Source organism: Musa acuminata, chromosome BXJ1-4 (genome assembly GCF_036884655.1).
Source record: "Musa acuminata AAA Group cultivar baxijiao chromosome BXJ1-4, Cavendish_Baxijiao_AAA, whole genome shotgun sequence".
Lineage (NCBI taxonomy): Eukaryota > Viridiplantae > Streptophyta > Magnoliopsida > Zingiberales > Musaceae > Musa > Musa acuminata.
In genome coordinates, this window is record NC_088330.1 from 7,436,364 (window position 1) to 7,451,241 (window position 14,878).

Here is a 14,878-nt window from a genome sequence, read left to right on the forward strand (position 1 = left end):
ATCCAAACTTGGGCCCACTCCCCAAATTAGTGGAGGATTTGGATGGTTCTAAAAATTATCATAGTTGGGATTTTCTTAGATCCCATCAAGGATACACTCGATGGGCATTATATAGCATGCCAGGATGATTGTTGAGTTGAGGTAAAGATGAATCTTTGGAATGATTATTTCGATTATTATAGGTTGAATTGTCCGGGATTTTGGTTGTAGAGCATGGGGGCCACCAGTTGTCATTCCAATCGAAGAGACCATCTTGTCGGTCTCGAGTCACCACCCCTCCTATTGGTATTAAGTTATCATTCCATTGATTAGGCGACTATGATGTGTAACGGATTGTCTACATATCAAAGCCCCGCATCATCTGTATTTCATCACACATAGAAAGGATGGGGAGGGACTTGATGCCTTGTTGGGTAGATTATTCGACTATGTCATCCATTGCAGCCCTGAAGGTGTTGACTTAAAGTTGTTTAGTAGTGTAAGATCCACTTTATTTGCATCGTTGTTGCTTGTGTGGCTTGATTCGTTTGCATTGATTCATTCAGTTGGATTCGATTGATGGCCTTGTCATCATCGAATGATGCTTCTATGCTAGGACGTATCATGATTGAGACACATTTTATGGCTAAATTAGGTCACATCATCTTTGAGTGATGCTTCGTGATCTAAGTTGATCGTATCATGATCGAATGATGCTTTACGTTATTGTTTGATCACGTCATCATTGAGTGATGCTTCACAGCTAGAGTCGATCACATTGTCATTATGAGATATTCCATGATCAGATTCAAATATATCATCATTCGAGGGATGGTTTGTGATTAGATTTAGTCAAATCATTATCAAAGGACGATTAATTTGATTATATTATCATTAGAAGATATTTGATAGTCAAATTCAATCACATTATCATTGGGGGACATTTCAATGTCAAAGTCAATTATGTTATCGTTAGATGATGTTTCATGATCATATTCACGTCTACGTTGGGATACTTCATGATTAAATTCAATCATGTATTCATATCCACGTTGTGATACTTCATGATTGAATTCAATCATATTATCACGCTTTTCATGCATCACAAGTGCAGCCAACTTTTGTTCATAAGAGACGAAGCACAGTAAAAATCTTGAACTATAGGGACAAATATAAAAGAAGGGTAAAATAAATATAAAACTTAATTTTATTTCCAACAATTTGATGTGCAAAGTTGATCAACAACCTGCTAATCACAGACTACAGAAACGTAGAGAATCAAAAATTAAATATTTCTACAAAGACATCTCTACTTTATTCACGCATTATCGCAAACAGAAAGAAGGGTGAGAAATCGACCCTGCGACATTTATTCCATCTTGAAATGACATCAACCTATAAATGTCTGTCCACTCGTGTGGAATCTTCCTCAAACACAAGGGAGAACCGGAAGCCTATCTTCCATGGATCATGGAACTGGAATCCGCAAGGTCCGACGAATCCCAATCCAAGGTGGAATCGTGAATCGCCGAGAGGGACACAAGCACCTCTGTCATGCTTGGGCGCGACCCCGGATCGCGTGCCACACACAGCATCGCCAGTTCCGCCATGGCATGAGCCAACTCGAGAGGATACTGGCGTCCCAGGCACGGGTCGAGGAAAGCCATCAGCCTGCCACGCGCATCCTCTACGCTTATCACCGATCCCACGCACGCCCACAGCAGCGTGTCTTCCTTCGCACCCTCCTCCGTGAACGTAGCTTCCTTCCCCGACAGCAGCTCCAGCAGCACCACCCCGAAAGCGAACACATCCAGCTTAGGAGTGACGAGGCCGTGCTCCAGATACTCCGGCGCCATGTACCCCTGCGTACCCACGACGTGTCGCGTCAGGTGAGGCCTTTCCCCGTCCTCCATCGGTCTCGCAAGGCCGAAGTTGGCGAGCTTGGCTCTGAGCTCCCCGTCGAGCAGGATGTTGCTGCTCTTCAAGTTCTGGTGGACGTACGGTGGGCTGGCGTAGTCGTGCAGGTAGTTGAGCCCATGAGCAACGTCGTGAGCGATCTGAACCCTCTCCTTCCAGCCAAGGCAGCTCGAGCTATCGTTCTTGTCGTGGTGATGAAGCCAGTCTCCCAGGGAGCCTTTTTCGGCGAACTCGTAGACAAGGTAGGTGTTGCCGTCGTGAAGGCAGAAGCCCGACAGGCGGATCACGTTGGAGTGGTTGATCTGCTTCAGGATGTTGATCTCATTCGAGGCGTCGCCTTTGAGTCTCTTGATGGCGGCGGCGTCCCCGTTGATGACTCCTCTGTAAACGGATCCCATGATCCTGTGGTCTTCGCCGAAGGCCGCGGTGGCGGCTTCGAGCGCTCGGAATTCGTAGACCGTCAGCGACTCGATAGCACTGCGAACGCTTTGGACGGAGACTGAAGTGGGAGGCCCCGACCTCTTGTCGGACAGCTCGGAGTAATTCGCCGAAGACTCTGCAGTCTTGAACGGAACGGGGACATCAGGAACAGGGATGCGGCTCCGCCGCCGCTGCCTGTAGCACAGGAGCCAGATCAGGCCTCCGGCGCAGCACAAAGCCAGAAGGCCAACTCCGATTCCGACCCCAACGAAGACCCATTTGTGGCCAGAGGAACTGCTCCTGCTGCCGTCGTTGGGCGGCGTGTCGGCTGGCCGGGGCGGAGGAGGCGCCGAGGGTGAGCTTGCGACTTCGTCTTTGGTGGGCTCGGTTTCGAGGGGCACCAAGAGAGTCGTGAAAGGATAGATGGTGGAGGAGGGGGAGAGATTGTTCGCGTGCAGCACCGCCTGGTAGTCGGCGTGGAAGCGGTCAGCGATGGTGGGGACGTCATCGCCCCAGGTGATGAGGTATGTGAGCAAGTACTTGATGCCGCTGCTGGTTTGTTCGGCGGTGGGGCAGGCGCAGCGGAGGGGAACATCCACCCGGAGGCCGGCGGTGAGGTTGAGGCTGCCGTAAGGGTTCTGCGCTATGAGGGCCTGGCAGGTGGAGAGGCCCTGGTAGGTATCGTTGGCCACTATGAAGTAGGTGTCCCTGGAGGTCAAGGTGTAGGAGACGTTGTGCTGGTAGTAGCCGCCGGAGCAGGAGCAGGGGACCGGCACGAGGACGAGTTGGTCGTTAGGGACGATGGCGAACTCGGTAGCGACGCCGTTGATGCGGGAGATGTTGCCGGCGTCGGCGCCTAATAGGTATGCGATCAGTACCGGCGACTGGTAGGCGATCTGGGATCGGAAAGTGAGGTAGGAGAAGCAGGAGCGGACGCCGTTGCAGGTGTAGCCCAGAGTGGAGGAGTCGTTGGTGGTGCAGTCGAGCTGCCTGTTGTTCTCGTACTGTTGCTGGGCGTTGCAGGAGACGAGACACAAGAGGACGAGGGCGAGGAAGAAAGCTAATTGGGGATCGGACCTCGTCGTCATGGCCATCCGACGGATGAATCCGACAGATCTACTTCTTATCCGACCTGTGTTGGCAAGAGACGAAACCCCTCTCAATCCCCTCTTCCAGACAACCAATTCAGGAAGGGTAGAAACCAAGAAGAGCGATGAACCGATCAGAACACGGAGAAGAATCGGTGGTCTTCACTTCCGTTCTCGTCTTTGACTCGCTTTCTTTGACTAACGAATGAGATATAACTTGTTGACCGAGATATATTTCATTAGGAAGAACGTTGACGGAACTGTTGCCGGGTTCTGGCTTCTGAACTCGTCTCTCTCTCATGGCTTCTCTGACCTGAAAGACATCATTCCAATGGCCGGCCTTGGCGTACATGTGAGACAGGAGCAGGTAATCGCTGCTATGATAGGGTTCCAGCTCCTCGACGTGCTCCTGCACACGCTGACCCAATTCGAGGTCCCCGTGGACTCGGCATGCGCCCAGCAGCGTCCTCCAAACCACAGCATTGCATTCCATCGGCATGTTCCTGATCACATGGAAAGCTTCCCTCACCTGTCCTGATCGCCCAAGAACGTCCACCAGGCATCCGTAGTGCCTTATGCTGGGAGAGATGTTGTAGTCCCTCGTCATTTTGTCGAAGTACCTCCGACCTTCTTCTACTAAACCTCCATGGCTGCAGGCGCAGAGGACTCCCAGGAATGTAATGTCGTTTGGCTCTTCGAGTTCGCACCGACGCATCCTTTCGAAGAGTGATATCGCTTCGGCCGCCCGCCCGTGCATGGCTAGTCCCAGAATCAAGGAGTTCCACGAGACCGTGTCTCTCTCCGTCATATCGTCGAATACCTCGACGGCTCTGTCGATCGCTCCGCACTTTGCATACATATCGATTAGAGAGTTGGTGACTCTGAGACGGCAACCATGGGTGGAACTGCCGACGATGGAATGCACCCATCTGCCGAAGTCCAACGCTCCCAGCCTCGAACATGCGGACAGGATTACCACCAACGTGGCCTTGTCCGGCCCGAGGAAGCTGGTCCTCAGCATTCTCAGGAACATCTTCAGCGCCTCGAGGTGCAGGCCGCAGTGCACGTACCCGGCGATGAGACTGTTCCATGACACCAGATCTCTCTCGGACGATTCTTCGAACACCTGCCGCGCGGCGACCATGTCGTCGAAGAGAGCGTACGTGTGGATGAGACTGTTGCAGACGAAGACATGAGAATCCACGCCGACCTTGAGCACGCAGCAGTGGACCTGCTTGCCCAACTCGACCGCCGACAACTGGCCGCAGATATTGAGTAGGAAAGAGAACGTGAAGTTATCGGCGTTCTTCCCCTCCTCTCTCATTCTTCGGTAGAAACGGAACGCCTCCGCGGGTCTGTTGGCCCTCCCGAACCCTCTGATCATGGTGTTCCAGAGGAAACCATCCGGCCAGTTGAGCTGCCGGAAGACGGCGGACGCGTAGTCCATGCATCCCCTCTGCTCCGAGCCGGAGCAGAAGGAGATGAGCCTGCCCACGACGAAGACATGCTGCTCGAAGCCGGTCCGGACGATCCGGGCATGGACCTGACTCAGGTCCCGCAGGGTGGAGCATGACTCCAGGAAGGAGATGTGGCTCTGCTCCCTCTCGTGGAAACCAACCGCGGTGGAGTCGGAGGTCGGCGAGGTACGAGGAGGCTGGAAGAGAGCGACCGGCAGTCGCGTCGGAGAACCCAAGGAGAACCGCTTGAGCAGCATGTGGTTACTCCGAGTCATTACTTACTCGACTCGGGCGATTCCATCATGAATACATGGTGAAGGGCGAATAATAGATATGTTGCTGGGATACGCCATTATTACTGCAATTAAAGTGAAAGCTGATTTTGATCATAATTCTCATTGATATGTTGGATTTTATGGGATGCAAAGCGAAGCTTAATTAATTCTTTTTGAGTTTGTTGGTAGCTAATGCTTACAATGTTTAATGAACTAAACACTGAATAATATAAGAATAGCTCCTTTTGTCACGATTTATTTGGATAAGATAATTAACTTATTAGGTGTGAATCATTCTTTTTCTTTTTTTTTTGACTTAAGGGTTTCATCACTATTATTTGTTATGATTTGATAAGATAATTAATTTATTACATGGTGACTTGATGTTTCTATCGAGAACCTAATATATTTTAGAAATAAATGTTATTATGAACTATACGAGACATAGTGCAATCGTGACTTCATGTTTGATATACTTTATAATTCAATTTATAAATGGTTATTTTTTACTTAAATATCTTGGTAATACTATATCAATAATAATATCATTTGTCACGATGAACCTCAATAGTATAATTACTTAGGTTGAAATTAATAATAATAGACTCGTGATATTAGTCGAGCATATCGTACATAACGAAAATGTTCCATTGACCATTAGAATATCTAAAAAATTATATCGGTATATCAAAAATCAAATCTCTTTGATATGCGACGGACGATTAGAGGATAAAAAAGGACAGACAGAATGAGAATAACGAATGCCATGTTATGTTGGTAAGTAGTTCTCATCAAGTCTTAGCTTATCTTTTATCTTGAGCTGTTCTAAGTTGCCTAATAAATTTTATGCTGGAATTTGTACTGCATGATACAATGCTTAGAAAAATTGAGACAGGAAAATTTGTTAGAGAAATTATATTTATTTCAGCTATGTTGCAGAATAAGGTTTAATTTCTCTATGGATATTTTAATGACGCTATGTTGGCTTGTTGAATCAACAAGATTTTGACTGCATAATTTTTATGTACAAAAATTATTCTATAATGCTCTATTAGACGTACCAAATTACAAGATCCAAACCTAAATGCTATATGTGTACCGTTGGACAATAACTCATTCTCCAGTTCCAAAATCATACTCACTTAAATGTTTTTGAAGATTTTTTTGATCACACACATGTTGTGTACATATGAATCTATTATGAGTATAAAAATTATAATATATTATTATTATATAAAAAAAATTTAATATCGAAATATGAAATCAAATAATAATATATCTAAATTTACGATATATACTTTTCGATGTTATTTAGAAAACTTTTATCTGATCTGCGAGCGTACCATTATCAGATCCGTAAGCTACAATGATATCGATCTACAAGAAAAACTACATTCACCTTATTTTTTAGAAAAAATATATAATCTCTTATTGAGTATTTCGTGGTAATCTCTTAATCATTTTACATATCCAATCTCTTTTATCTGTGTATGTACGTATGTACTAATTATTATGTGTATAGACAAGGCAAAGGTTTGATCGATAATGGCAATTAAAATCTGATCTAATAAATTTTATCTAATTAAATAGGATCACATAATCTAACATCTATACATATAATATCCAAAATCTTCACACATAACATAAGCTTAAGAGGCATCATGAACCATTTTCATTGTAATCATGCATAGTTTATGATCCAATTTGATCAGAGATTTAATAGGTGATAGCATATTTATCATAATCTAAGGCTCCCAAAAATTAATACTTGGAATGTACTCCTTGAACAGGTTGATATCAACTCAATCCGAGTAGTATGCTCAAAGTTATAATTATGATCAATAAATATGTTTCTTCATCAATTGTAACAATAGTTCTAACACATATTTAAGTTCAATTCAAGTTCGACATGTGATCTTGATGCCAATTCAAATTAATTCCACATGTGAGTTCTCTTGTTTCCTTTTCTAGAAAAAAGTTGAGTCAAAGCGTTAAAGCACAAGCAGTGTTCATGTTTCGCCTTAAAGGAGTGGTCGTATTCCAACTTTAGTTAAAGTGGTTGACTTTAGCTGTTAGTGATGAATGATATAGGGCTATGTCCTAATTCATTTTCCTTTTGCATCGACACTGCTTTATAATCGATAGCTGTGTTTGTTGCTGTCACAGTGAGTGCGTCATCTTTGTTGGATGCCATTGCTTGGTGTGGAGAAGAATGAACCTTCCCTCACGTCAACCTGCCTGTGTTTGACTTTTCTCTGAGGAGCTGAGAAGAAAGATAGGAAAAAGATAATACAGCAAATAATTCTTCCTTCATCTCCTCTTTGACGACGTCTCTGCTTTGCATGAAAGCCGAGTCCACGTGCTTGCAATCCATTGCATGGAATAGGACATCTCGCTCTCTCTCTCTCTCTCTCTATCTGTGGCCTATACACACTGTGATAATACTTGGCCGCCTACCTCCTGCTGAGAAATGGTCTTTTGCGAGTCTTTGACTGCAAGATGATAGAGAAGCGTCTACATCGTTGACTTAGATCAAAGATTGTATTGTTGTGGACCGGGTGAGAACAGCATGGACGGTATATAAACCGAGGGAAAGATGGATGCACCTTAGTCCACAGTTCCGTGTATCTATCAGAACATCTTCCGCCCTCATAAATGGAATGAGTCACACCGTGTGAGCTGATTTGTAAGGTCTAAAGAATGTGCTTGACGTCAATTTCGGCTCGATCCGGGCCACTCTGAATGAGCAGTCTCAGCTCGCACAGATGACCGTGGTTTGAGTTCATATGAGGTCGCTGACATGCATGCATTCCCTTATTTGCATGGCCTGCGTGTGATGCACCCTTCGTTATATAGAGGGGGGAAGGGGGGATAAGCAACCGTTCGTGTGTGATAGGGAAGATGGAGGAGAAGAAGACTGCACCACGTCATGAATCTGCAGTGCCTTCGGCTTGTAATCGTCGCATGGCGATCCAAGACATCAATAGGGCGCAAGAGTTGCTGAGCCAACTACATGCTGTTCTTCTACAGTTGCATCCTTCCAATGGAGGGGATATGCTTGAGGAGATACGAAAGTTCACCTCCTCGGCGCTCTCAAGGCTTCAGTCCTGTGTCTGTGGATCGTCCGATGCCTCTGAGGACTCCCAAAGAGACATATATGTCAACGATACGAGGAAGAGTTTGAAGAGAAGCTGGTAATTCAATTCTTCATCTTGCAGTTTGAACTTTTCTTTGAAGTAATTGATCATCGTATTAAACTTTCCATCGGATTAAACTTGTTGCAGGAGCAAGCCAGAAACGTGGTCGATAGCTACAACTTCCCCCTTTGACGACGGCCATCAGTGGAGGAAGTACGGGCACAAAACTATCAAGAACGCCAAGTATCCAAAGTAATCATCTTCACCAGTAAACTCCCTTCAGCAATTAAGGTTTTTGCAGTACATTAATTCTAGTTGTAATGCATGCTTCCATGAACACAGGAACTACTACAGGTGCGTTTTCAGGGACAAGCAAGGATGTTTAGCAAAGAAGACGGTACAACAAGAGGATAGCTATGGCGATCCTCCCAGGTTCAGCGTCGAGTACAGAGCGCCACATACCTGCAAAACCATCAATGTCGCCTTCCCTTCTGTAATGGAATCTGCTCCAAAGAAACCCTCTGTTCATGCCAGTGGTTCCAGATGCACCTTGAAGCTTCAGGAGAATCACCTTTCTCCCTTAGCCCACGCTGCAATCGAGGCTCAGGATGAAGGCTTGTGGATCAGCGATCAAGCACAAGACTGTGAGCTGCTCGGGTCGGATATGGTGGCCACAGAACCCTGGGACTTGGACATGTTCCTGGAAGATGATGATGGGTGGTACAATATTAAGGATCCTTAAAAATCTGTGCAATTCTAACTTGTAATCAGCCAATATATAGTGTGGCAGTCCTTTCTCTGTATCACAAGTTTAAGATGCTCTATGGATTGTAGAATGAATCTGCTTGTTAATCATATATGTCTATCATGGCATCATCTTCTTCCTTGTCCTACTTTGATTCTTGAGAAAAGTAAGCCAATTAAGTATATCAATGAGGAAACGAACTGTCTCTACTTATGAAGAAACCAAAAGAGGCGATTACAAGCAAAAAGACGATAGAAATCTTATGAATTCAGAAAGCCAATAGTGAAACAAGAGCTCATGCAAGGAAGCCTCTCTTGATCACCAGCAACTCCTCCACCATCTTCTCCTTCTTCCTTTCGTCCGCGGTCTCTCGGCCGCCGTCCCAGTTGTTCGAAGCAGGAAGTATAACGGACTCCCTCTGGGCCTTGACAAGCCTCCCCAGCTGCTCCTCACTCACCCCGAAGGCTGTTGCCAGCTCCGGCCCACTCATGCTCCGAAGCACTGAGCTCGCACCGGCGAGGAACTGCGGATGATTTCTCTTGGAGGATGTTGTGAAGCCAAAGAACTCCATCGGCCCTCCGCGGGACGCGACCTGGCAGAAAGGGTGGTAGCGCGGGATCCAGAACACGTCGCCCTCCGACACCTCGGCGTTCATTGCGGTCGAACCATTCGGGTAGACCACCTCGATGCTACCGGAGCCGCTCAGTATGACGCCGTACTCGGTGGCCACTGGGTTGAAGTGTGGTGCCATCATCGATCCCTGCAATAAATCATATAAATTCGACCGCAGTTGACTAAAGGAAACAATCTGTCCAACTTCCATAGTTCAAGTTTTCACAGATTAACAAGTGCGACTACTGACCGCAGTGAGATTGACCAGATAGACGCCAACGCCGCAGCTACTGAGAAGGGAATAGTCATGCTCGTCAATGGCGGTACTCCACCCATAGCTATTCTGAAAGCTCGGCTCGTTGTTGTAAAGGTTGAACGCGTACGGGGCGTGGTGGGATTCAGTCGATCTTGCTTTCTCGCGACCACTCCTGCCAAATAAATAGTCGAGGAGGTTCTTCCGTGTCCATGTGGTGGCTGCCTCCTCGTCATCGTTGTTGGGATCCAAATCTTCCTCTTGCTGACCACTGAAGTGAACGATCGGACCACCACTTTGTCTCCGCATCATTGGACGCAGTTGATCAGAGGTGACCTGTGAGGATCCAAGAACTCAAATGTAATTTGAAGAGATTCGACTCGTCTAAAATTGAATCTTATATCATGTACAAATGAATTGTGTTACGTTGAATGCATTTGCGAGTGTGTTGGCATCGAATCCAGCAAGCACTGAGGTTGGATTTGTTCCACCGCCGATGAAGAACGACTGCCAAGTAGCCATCAACTAAGCATGAAACTCTTGGATCCATGGTATCAGAACAAGAATAGAAGGCCACTCACTTGTTGCGAATTGTATGTCAAACTCTGGGAAGTGTCGATGCCACAAACCATGTGTGACCTCTCCGAGTTAGTGTTCGCGATGTAGAAGGGTGATCCGGCAGGGATCACGTTGATGTCCCCTCTCTTGAGCTTTCTCTGCACCAACTCGTCCTTGTGAATCCACCCAGCCTCCACCTCACCTTCATATACATGATCACAAAATCATTCCACGAGTAAACGTATTACCAGTTCATGACTGCAGAGAGAGGCTTACCTTCACGTACGAATTGGATGAGATTGGCGTCGACGTATTGGGGAAGGAAGAGGCTGTTGGGCTCCAGGCGCAGGAAACCGATGTGCATGGTGCTTGGATGACCCTTCCACCGATCACCGGACACGACCCTAACTTGGCCGGCCTCAGTCCTCACAACCCTCCTCGTCCTCCCCAGTATGAAGCGACCTCGACCAGTAGCGTCTTCTCCGCACTCTCTAACTTTCTCTGCCTCTTCTCTCTCTGTTCCTCTTTCTTGGTGTCCGCTCGCCGGCACCGAGAAGAGCAGCAGCAGCGTCAGAAGGGCCACCACCGCCCGGTCTCCCACAGCGACCGCCATTTCCAAGGGCTTATTCCTCTTCAGCCTTTCTTCCCTGGTAGTCCAAATGGGAATGAGGTGAGAGTAATGCGATGGACGTGAGGGTTATAAAGGGCGGAGAGAAGAGTGTGGTGTCGACACGTCGCGCTTTTATGCTTCGGAAGGTCAGGGTTTACGTGGAGATCGACCAACACGACTTTACGAGTTCACGGAGAGATCTACTGAAATGACTATTGACTGCTTCATCGGTGTCTATTATTATTATTATTAATTTAACCATTTTAACTCAGTGAATCGGACTCAACAAATTAATTATCTGATCATTTATCCCATCATATCGAATCATAATAAATTAATTTAAATTTTATCATTTTAAATTATATCTATTTAACCTAAAAATTTATAACCCAAAATATATAAAATAATTATCAGAAATAGTTTACATGAACAAATTGGACTGGGAGTCCATAGATCAGCGAACCAAGGGCCTGCTTTAGGCCGGCGTTAGCCCACCATATCCACCACCACCACTGCACGAGCCGACCGGCGGGATCGGTTCTCCTCCTCGGCTCCATTTCCGGTGCCATGATCGAGCAACAACCGCCGGCAAGTTGGGCAGGAAGAGTGCGAAGCAAGCCACTTGTCGATGCACTCGACGTGGAACACATGGTGGCACATGGGCAGCACCCGGACCTTCTCGCCGTCGGCGAACTCCCCCAGGCATATCGGGCAATCGGTGGCCGGGATGTCAGCTCCCAAGCCGTACACCGCCTCTGGGAGGCGCCGGAGCGACTGCTTGTTGAGCCCGGTCACAGCGAGCCTCTCAGCGGCCTGCTCGGGGGTCTCCAAGGCCAGCCGCCGCCCGCACCGGAGCGCGCACCGCACCATGGAGTTCAGCCCGAGCACGAGTATTAGAGCGCAGAGGAGTGCCACGATGACGATAACCATGCCGGCGTCGTAACCGGCATTGCCGCCGCCGTTCATGACGGCGTGCGGCCTGCTTCCGTTGACCACCGGCGGTGTCTCGGGGAATGCACCGAGCAGCCTATGCATGGATTCTACCAGGTACTTGTCAGAGTTTGCTTTGGGCCAGTGGCGGCAAAAGGAACAGTGAAGAGAAAATGAGAGCGATCACAGATCTCGGAACTCCTCTTACCAGAACTCGCTGCCACCAATAACTACTCAACATATGTTGCTTTGTCTTCTCAGCTTCGGAAGAGAAGATTCTTCACATCCTTACAACCTTAGACTTGCATGAAATGGGTGAAGTGGAGGAGCTACTGAGATTTCCATTTGGATGGATTCAGAGACATGGAAACATATTCACACTGCTTTGGAAGAGATTGGCTTCTCTCTTTTGATATAACTACAACACATTGTAAAAGAGATTCTCTTGTTGAAAAGGACAGTAATCTTGAGAAGGCATGAGGATCTTAATCAATGAATTGATGTACCACCTAAGAACCCACCTAATCATCATAGTCTAAAGCATCCAAAACCTCTTGCTTAAGCTTTCATTTAATAGCCAAACAGTTGTAGTTCTTAACGAGCAGTTCTTTGCTTCAGAGAAGAGTAATGCATCCCAGTAGACAATTAACAATGGGTTGCTTTGCCTCACAGAAGACTCAGGCAAGCTCTAATTGGTCACCGCTGTCCTTTTGCGTGACATGAATAGGGGTGAACGATGTTTCTGCTTGGAGTTAGATACTTCTCTTCTCGTCTAATGCGTCCTTGTCCATGTCTATCTTAGAGTCCATGTGCATGAATGGAGATGATTCATTTTAGAAAGCTTGAGCAATCATTCCACTTTGTACCTACCTCTTCATTCTTTCAGAAGCATGATTTCATCGAGCACACCCCGAATTATATGCCATGGCAGTTGGCTTGTCCTTCTCCTCTGTTCTTCTTTTATGGGTTTTGTTGAATAAAGAAAGGCAATTAGGATGTCATCTTGCAACCTTACTTCAATTCGTGTCTTTGTGGCTGTGTTGACTATTGACGATATATATTTTGAAGACATGATTGCAACCTTGCCCTGCTTCATGATGTTAACATATCATCTATAGGAATACAGGGGAAGAAAGAATTTGCTGTTGCTTGACGTGTTAAGCAAAAAATATAGTAGTGATCAACGACTCTGCGATGGGGAAGAAGACACGGTTACTCTCAAGTCTCAAGGTCCGAAAAGGATGAGTTCGACTGCGGCTCGAACTCCATCATCCATACCAAAACACTCACACACTTTTGACTGCGTGTGCATCACGGCACACGTCTTTGACACTTCCAGCTAAAAGACACTTGAAGCCTTATGTGGGCTTCAAGTTTTGGAACATAGAATCCCACCTCGTGGCTCCATCTGCAGTCTCCCAGCACCCATCAGCAGCGGCAGCATTGCTGTTCTCACGACGACTGCGGCCCATCGGGGTACCGCTGTGAGATCGAGAAGGAAGATCTGCGATTCTCATGCCGCGATCAGTGATCATCAGCCTGCCCTGCTTCAGGATCACCAGCTTCGTCTTCCTCCTCGACGTGGCCCCTCTCCAGCAGTCGCCGCACGCAGTCTTCGGCACGACCAAGATCGCCGGACCGTCAGAACGAGCCAAGGTGCGGATGTACTTCGCGAGGCGAGTCTTGGACTTCCTGATGACCGTGGCAAGCTTGGCGACGGGAAGAGGAGACGCCCTCCTACTGTTCTTAGCGAGTTTGAGGATCTCCAGCCGGTGCTTTGCGATGGAGACGCCCATGCTCTGTAGGAAGTCGTGGTCCAAGTGTGCTATATCGTCCTCCTCGAGCTCGTTGTTCATGAACAGAAGCCCATAGTCGTAAACAAGGGATGGCTCGAGGCACGATTTGGATAGCCATGAGTGCCAGTCCATGGTTCTGTCCTCCATTGAAGTAGTGCTAGCCTAATGGATTTATAGGAAATCAGAGGAGGAACTAAGAGATCGAGATCAGATGTCAGGGTGAGGACACTACCAATATTCAAGGTTAAGGTCATGATGCTCTTGTAGCTCTTTCTGAGGCCTCCCCAGCGCAGCAGAGAATCATCATGTGTAGTATGCTTCAAGTTTAAGGTATCACCTTTCTTCTGAGGATAACAACAGATCATAAGCTTCAAAAACTTCAGTTGGCATGGACGATGCCAACAGCAGTGTGTTGAGTAGAGTGAGATAGAAGCTCCCATCGCGGCATAGGAAAAGTGGGTGTTGTGGGTCCCCGTTGACCAAAGGTCAACAATTATAAAAGTTGGCTAATTTAAGAAAAGAAAGGTTAAAAATTGTATCCAACGAATTAGAGAACATAAATGAAAATTAATAATAAGAAAACTCAATTCGAGACTCACCCAAGGTTTCCAATGCTAGACTATGCGGGTCCCAACTAGAATCCAATCATCAAACAGGAAGGTGTGAGAGAGTCCGATACATCCACGTGGTAGAGTAGTTATGTAGCAAACAATAATGAACTTGCAGCGCATCTCAAATCTCAGCAAGCAGGTAGTCGATTCGATACGCACATCTGTTGTTTACATTCGACCGTCGATCTACGACGTTTCTCCACACCCAACAGGATTTTAAATACAATTTTCACGTCATGTTGCACCGGATCGGGATCATGCTAAGTTAGGTCACTTTCCGAGGTTTCTCGATCGACGGATCTCTCGGCTTCGATTTGGCCCATCGATCTTCGTTCGTGGTGAGATTCGATGGAAATGATCAGGAGAGCGCAATCGGTTTGAATAGTGAGGATCGTCTTACAAGAACAGGTTGCATTTGGTGATGTCGACTTTAAGAATTAGATTCGGTAGATTTGTTTGTCTAGTTGGATCCAAACCTCGCGTAAACAAT

At 46.8% G+C, this 14,878-nt stretch overlaps 6 protein-coding genes across 7 annotated transcripts; 1 reads left to right on the forward strand and 5 right to left on the reverse strand.

Moving 5' to 3' along the window:
• Positions 1 to 1,168: 1,168 nt before the first annotated feature.
• LOC135644756 (protein LYK5-like) lies at positions 1,169 to 3,505 on the reverse strand. Its single transcript, XM_065162643.1, has one exon. It carries the CDS (start codon positions 3,408 to 3,410, stop codon positions 1,434 to 1,436), a length of 1,977 nt encoding a protein of 658 aa, XP_065018715.1. The 5' UTR covers positions 3,411 to 3,505; the 3' UTR covers positions 1,169 to 1,433.
• Positions 3,502 to 5,121, reverse strand: LOC135644762 (pentatricopeptide repeat-containing protein At2g02980, chloroplastic-like). Its single transcript, XM_065162653.1, has one exon. It carries the CDS (start codon positions 5,116 to 5,118, stop codon positions 3,502 to 3,504), a length of 1,617 nt encoding a protein of 538 aa, XP_065018725.1. The 5' UTR covers positions 5,119 to 5,121.
• Positions 5,122 to 8,037: 2,916 nt separating this feature from the next.
• LOC103981637 (transcription factor WRKY45-1) lies at positions 8,038 to 9,015 on the forward strand. The gene is made up of 3 exons (XM_009398384.3): positions 8,038 to 8,330; positions 8,421 to 8,525; positions 8,616 to 9,015. The coding sequence occupies exons 1-3, from the start codon at positions 8,038 to 8,040 to the stop codon at positions 9,013 to 9,015; spliced, it is 798 nt and encodes a 265-aa protein (XP_009396659.2).
• Positions 9,016 to 9,206: 191 nt separating this feature from the next.
• LOC103981638 (vicilin-like seed storage protein At2g28490) lies at positions 9,207 to 11,096 on the reverse strand. Its single transcript, XM_009398385.3, has 5 exons — positions 10,718 to 11,096; positions 10,465 to 10,643; positions 10,310 to 10,390; positions 9,881 to 10,219; positions 9,207 to 9,778 (listed from the first exon to the last, which is right to left on the reverse strand). The coding sequence occupies exons 1-5, from the start codon at positions 11,052 to 11,054 to the stop codon at positions 9,314 to 9,316; spliced, it is 1,401 nt and encodes a 466-aa protein (XP_009396660.2). The 5' UTR covers positions 11,055 to 11,096; the 3' UTR covers positions 9,207 to 9,313.
• Positions 11,097 to 11,513: 417 nt separating this feature from the next.
• Positions 11,514 to 12,349, reverse strand: LOC135672386 (RING-H2 finger protein ATL74-like). Of its 2 annotated transcripts, XM_065180859.1 has the most exons (2): positions 12,190 to 12,349; positions 11,514 to 12,091 (listed from the first exon to the last, which is right to left on the reverse strand). In XM_065180859.1, the coding sequence occupies exon 2, from the start codon at positions 12,084 to 12,086 to the stop codon at positions 11,538 to 11,540; it is 549 nt and encodes a 182-aa protein (XP_065036931.1). In that variant the 5' UTR covers positions 12,087 to 12,091; positions 12,190 to 12,349; the 3' UTR covers positions 11,514 to 11,537. The 2 variants fall into 2 exon arrangements, with proteins under 2 accessions (XP_065036931.1, XP_065036930.1); XM_065180858.1 differs by having other exon boundaries at positions 11,514 to 12,349.
• Positions 12,350 to 13,130: 781 nt separating this feature from the next.
• Positions 13,131 to 14,236, reverse strand: LOC135672387 (uncharacterized). Its single transcript, XM_065180860.1, has one exon. The coding sequence runs from the start codon at positions 13,922 to 13,924 to the stop codon at positions 13,340 to 13,342; it is 585 nt and encodes a 194-aa protein (XP_065036932.1). The 5' UTR covers positions 13,925 to 14,236; the 3' UTR covers positions 13,131 to 13,339.
• Between the last annotated feature and the right edge of the window lie 642 nt (positions 14,237 to 14,878).

Excerpts from the sequence above, each read along its gene's own strand:
- LOC103981638 (XM_009398385.3), bottom strand. The coding sequence starts at position 11,054 with ATGGCGGTCGCTGTGGGAGACCGGGCGGTGGTGGCCCTTCTGACGCTG. Across the intron at positions 10,644-10,717 it reads CATCCAATTCGTACGTGAAG|GTGAGGTGGAGGCTGGGTGG; the intron begins GTAAGCCTCTCT and ends ATGTATATGAAG. Across the intron at positions 10,391-10,464 it reads TGACATACAATTCGCAACAA|TCGTTCTTCATCGGCGGTGG; the intron begins GTGAGTGGCCTT and ends GCTACTTGGCAG.
- LOC103981637 (XM_009398384.3), top strand. The coding sequence starts at position 8,038 with ATGGAGGAGAAGAAGACTGCACCACGTCATGAATCTGCAGTGCCTTCG. Across the intron at positions 8,331-8,420 it reads AAGAGTTTGAAGAGAAGCTG|GAGCAAGCCAGAAACGTGGT; the intron begins GTAATTCAATTC and ends AACTTGTTGCAG. Across the intron at positions 8,526-8,615 it reads AAGAACGCCAAGTATCCAAA|GAACTACTACAGGTGCGTTT; the intron begins GTAATCATCTTC and ends CCATGAACACAG.
- LOC135644756 (XM_065162643.1), bottom strand. The coding sequence starts at position 3,410 with ATGGCCATGACGACGAGGTCCGATCCCCAATTAGCTTTCTTCCTCGCC.
- LOC135644762 (XM_065162653.1), bottom strand. The coding sequence starts at position 5,118 with ATGCTGCTCAAGCGGTTCTCCTTGGGTTCTCCGACGCGACTGCCGGTC.
- LOC135672386 (XM_065180859.1), bottom strand. The coding sequence starts at position 12,086 with ATGCATAGGCTGCTCGGTGCATTCCCCGAGACACCGCCGGTGGTCAAC.
- LOC135672387 (XM_065180860.1), bottom strand. The coding sequence starts at position 13,924 with ATGGAGGACAGAACCATGGACTGGCACTCATGGCTATCCAAATCGTGC.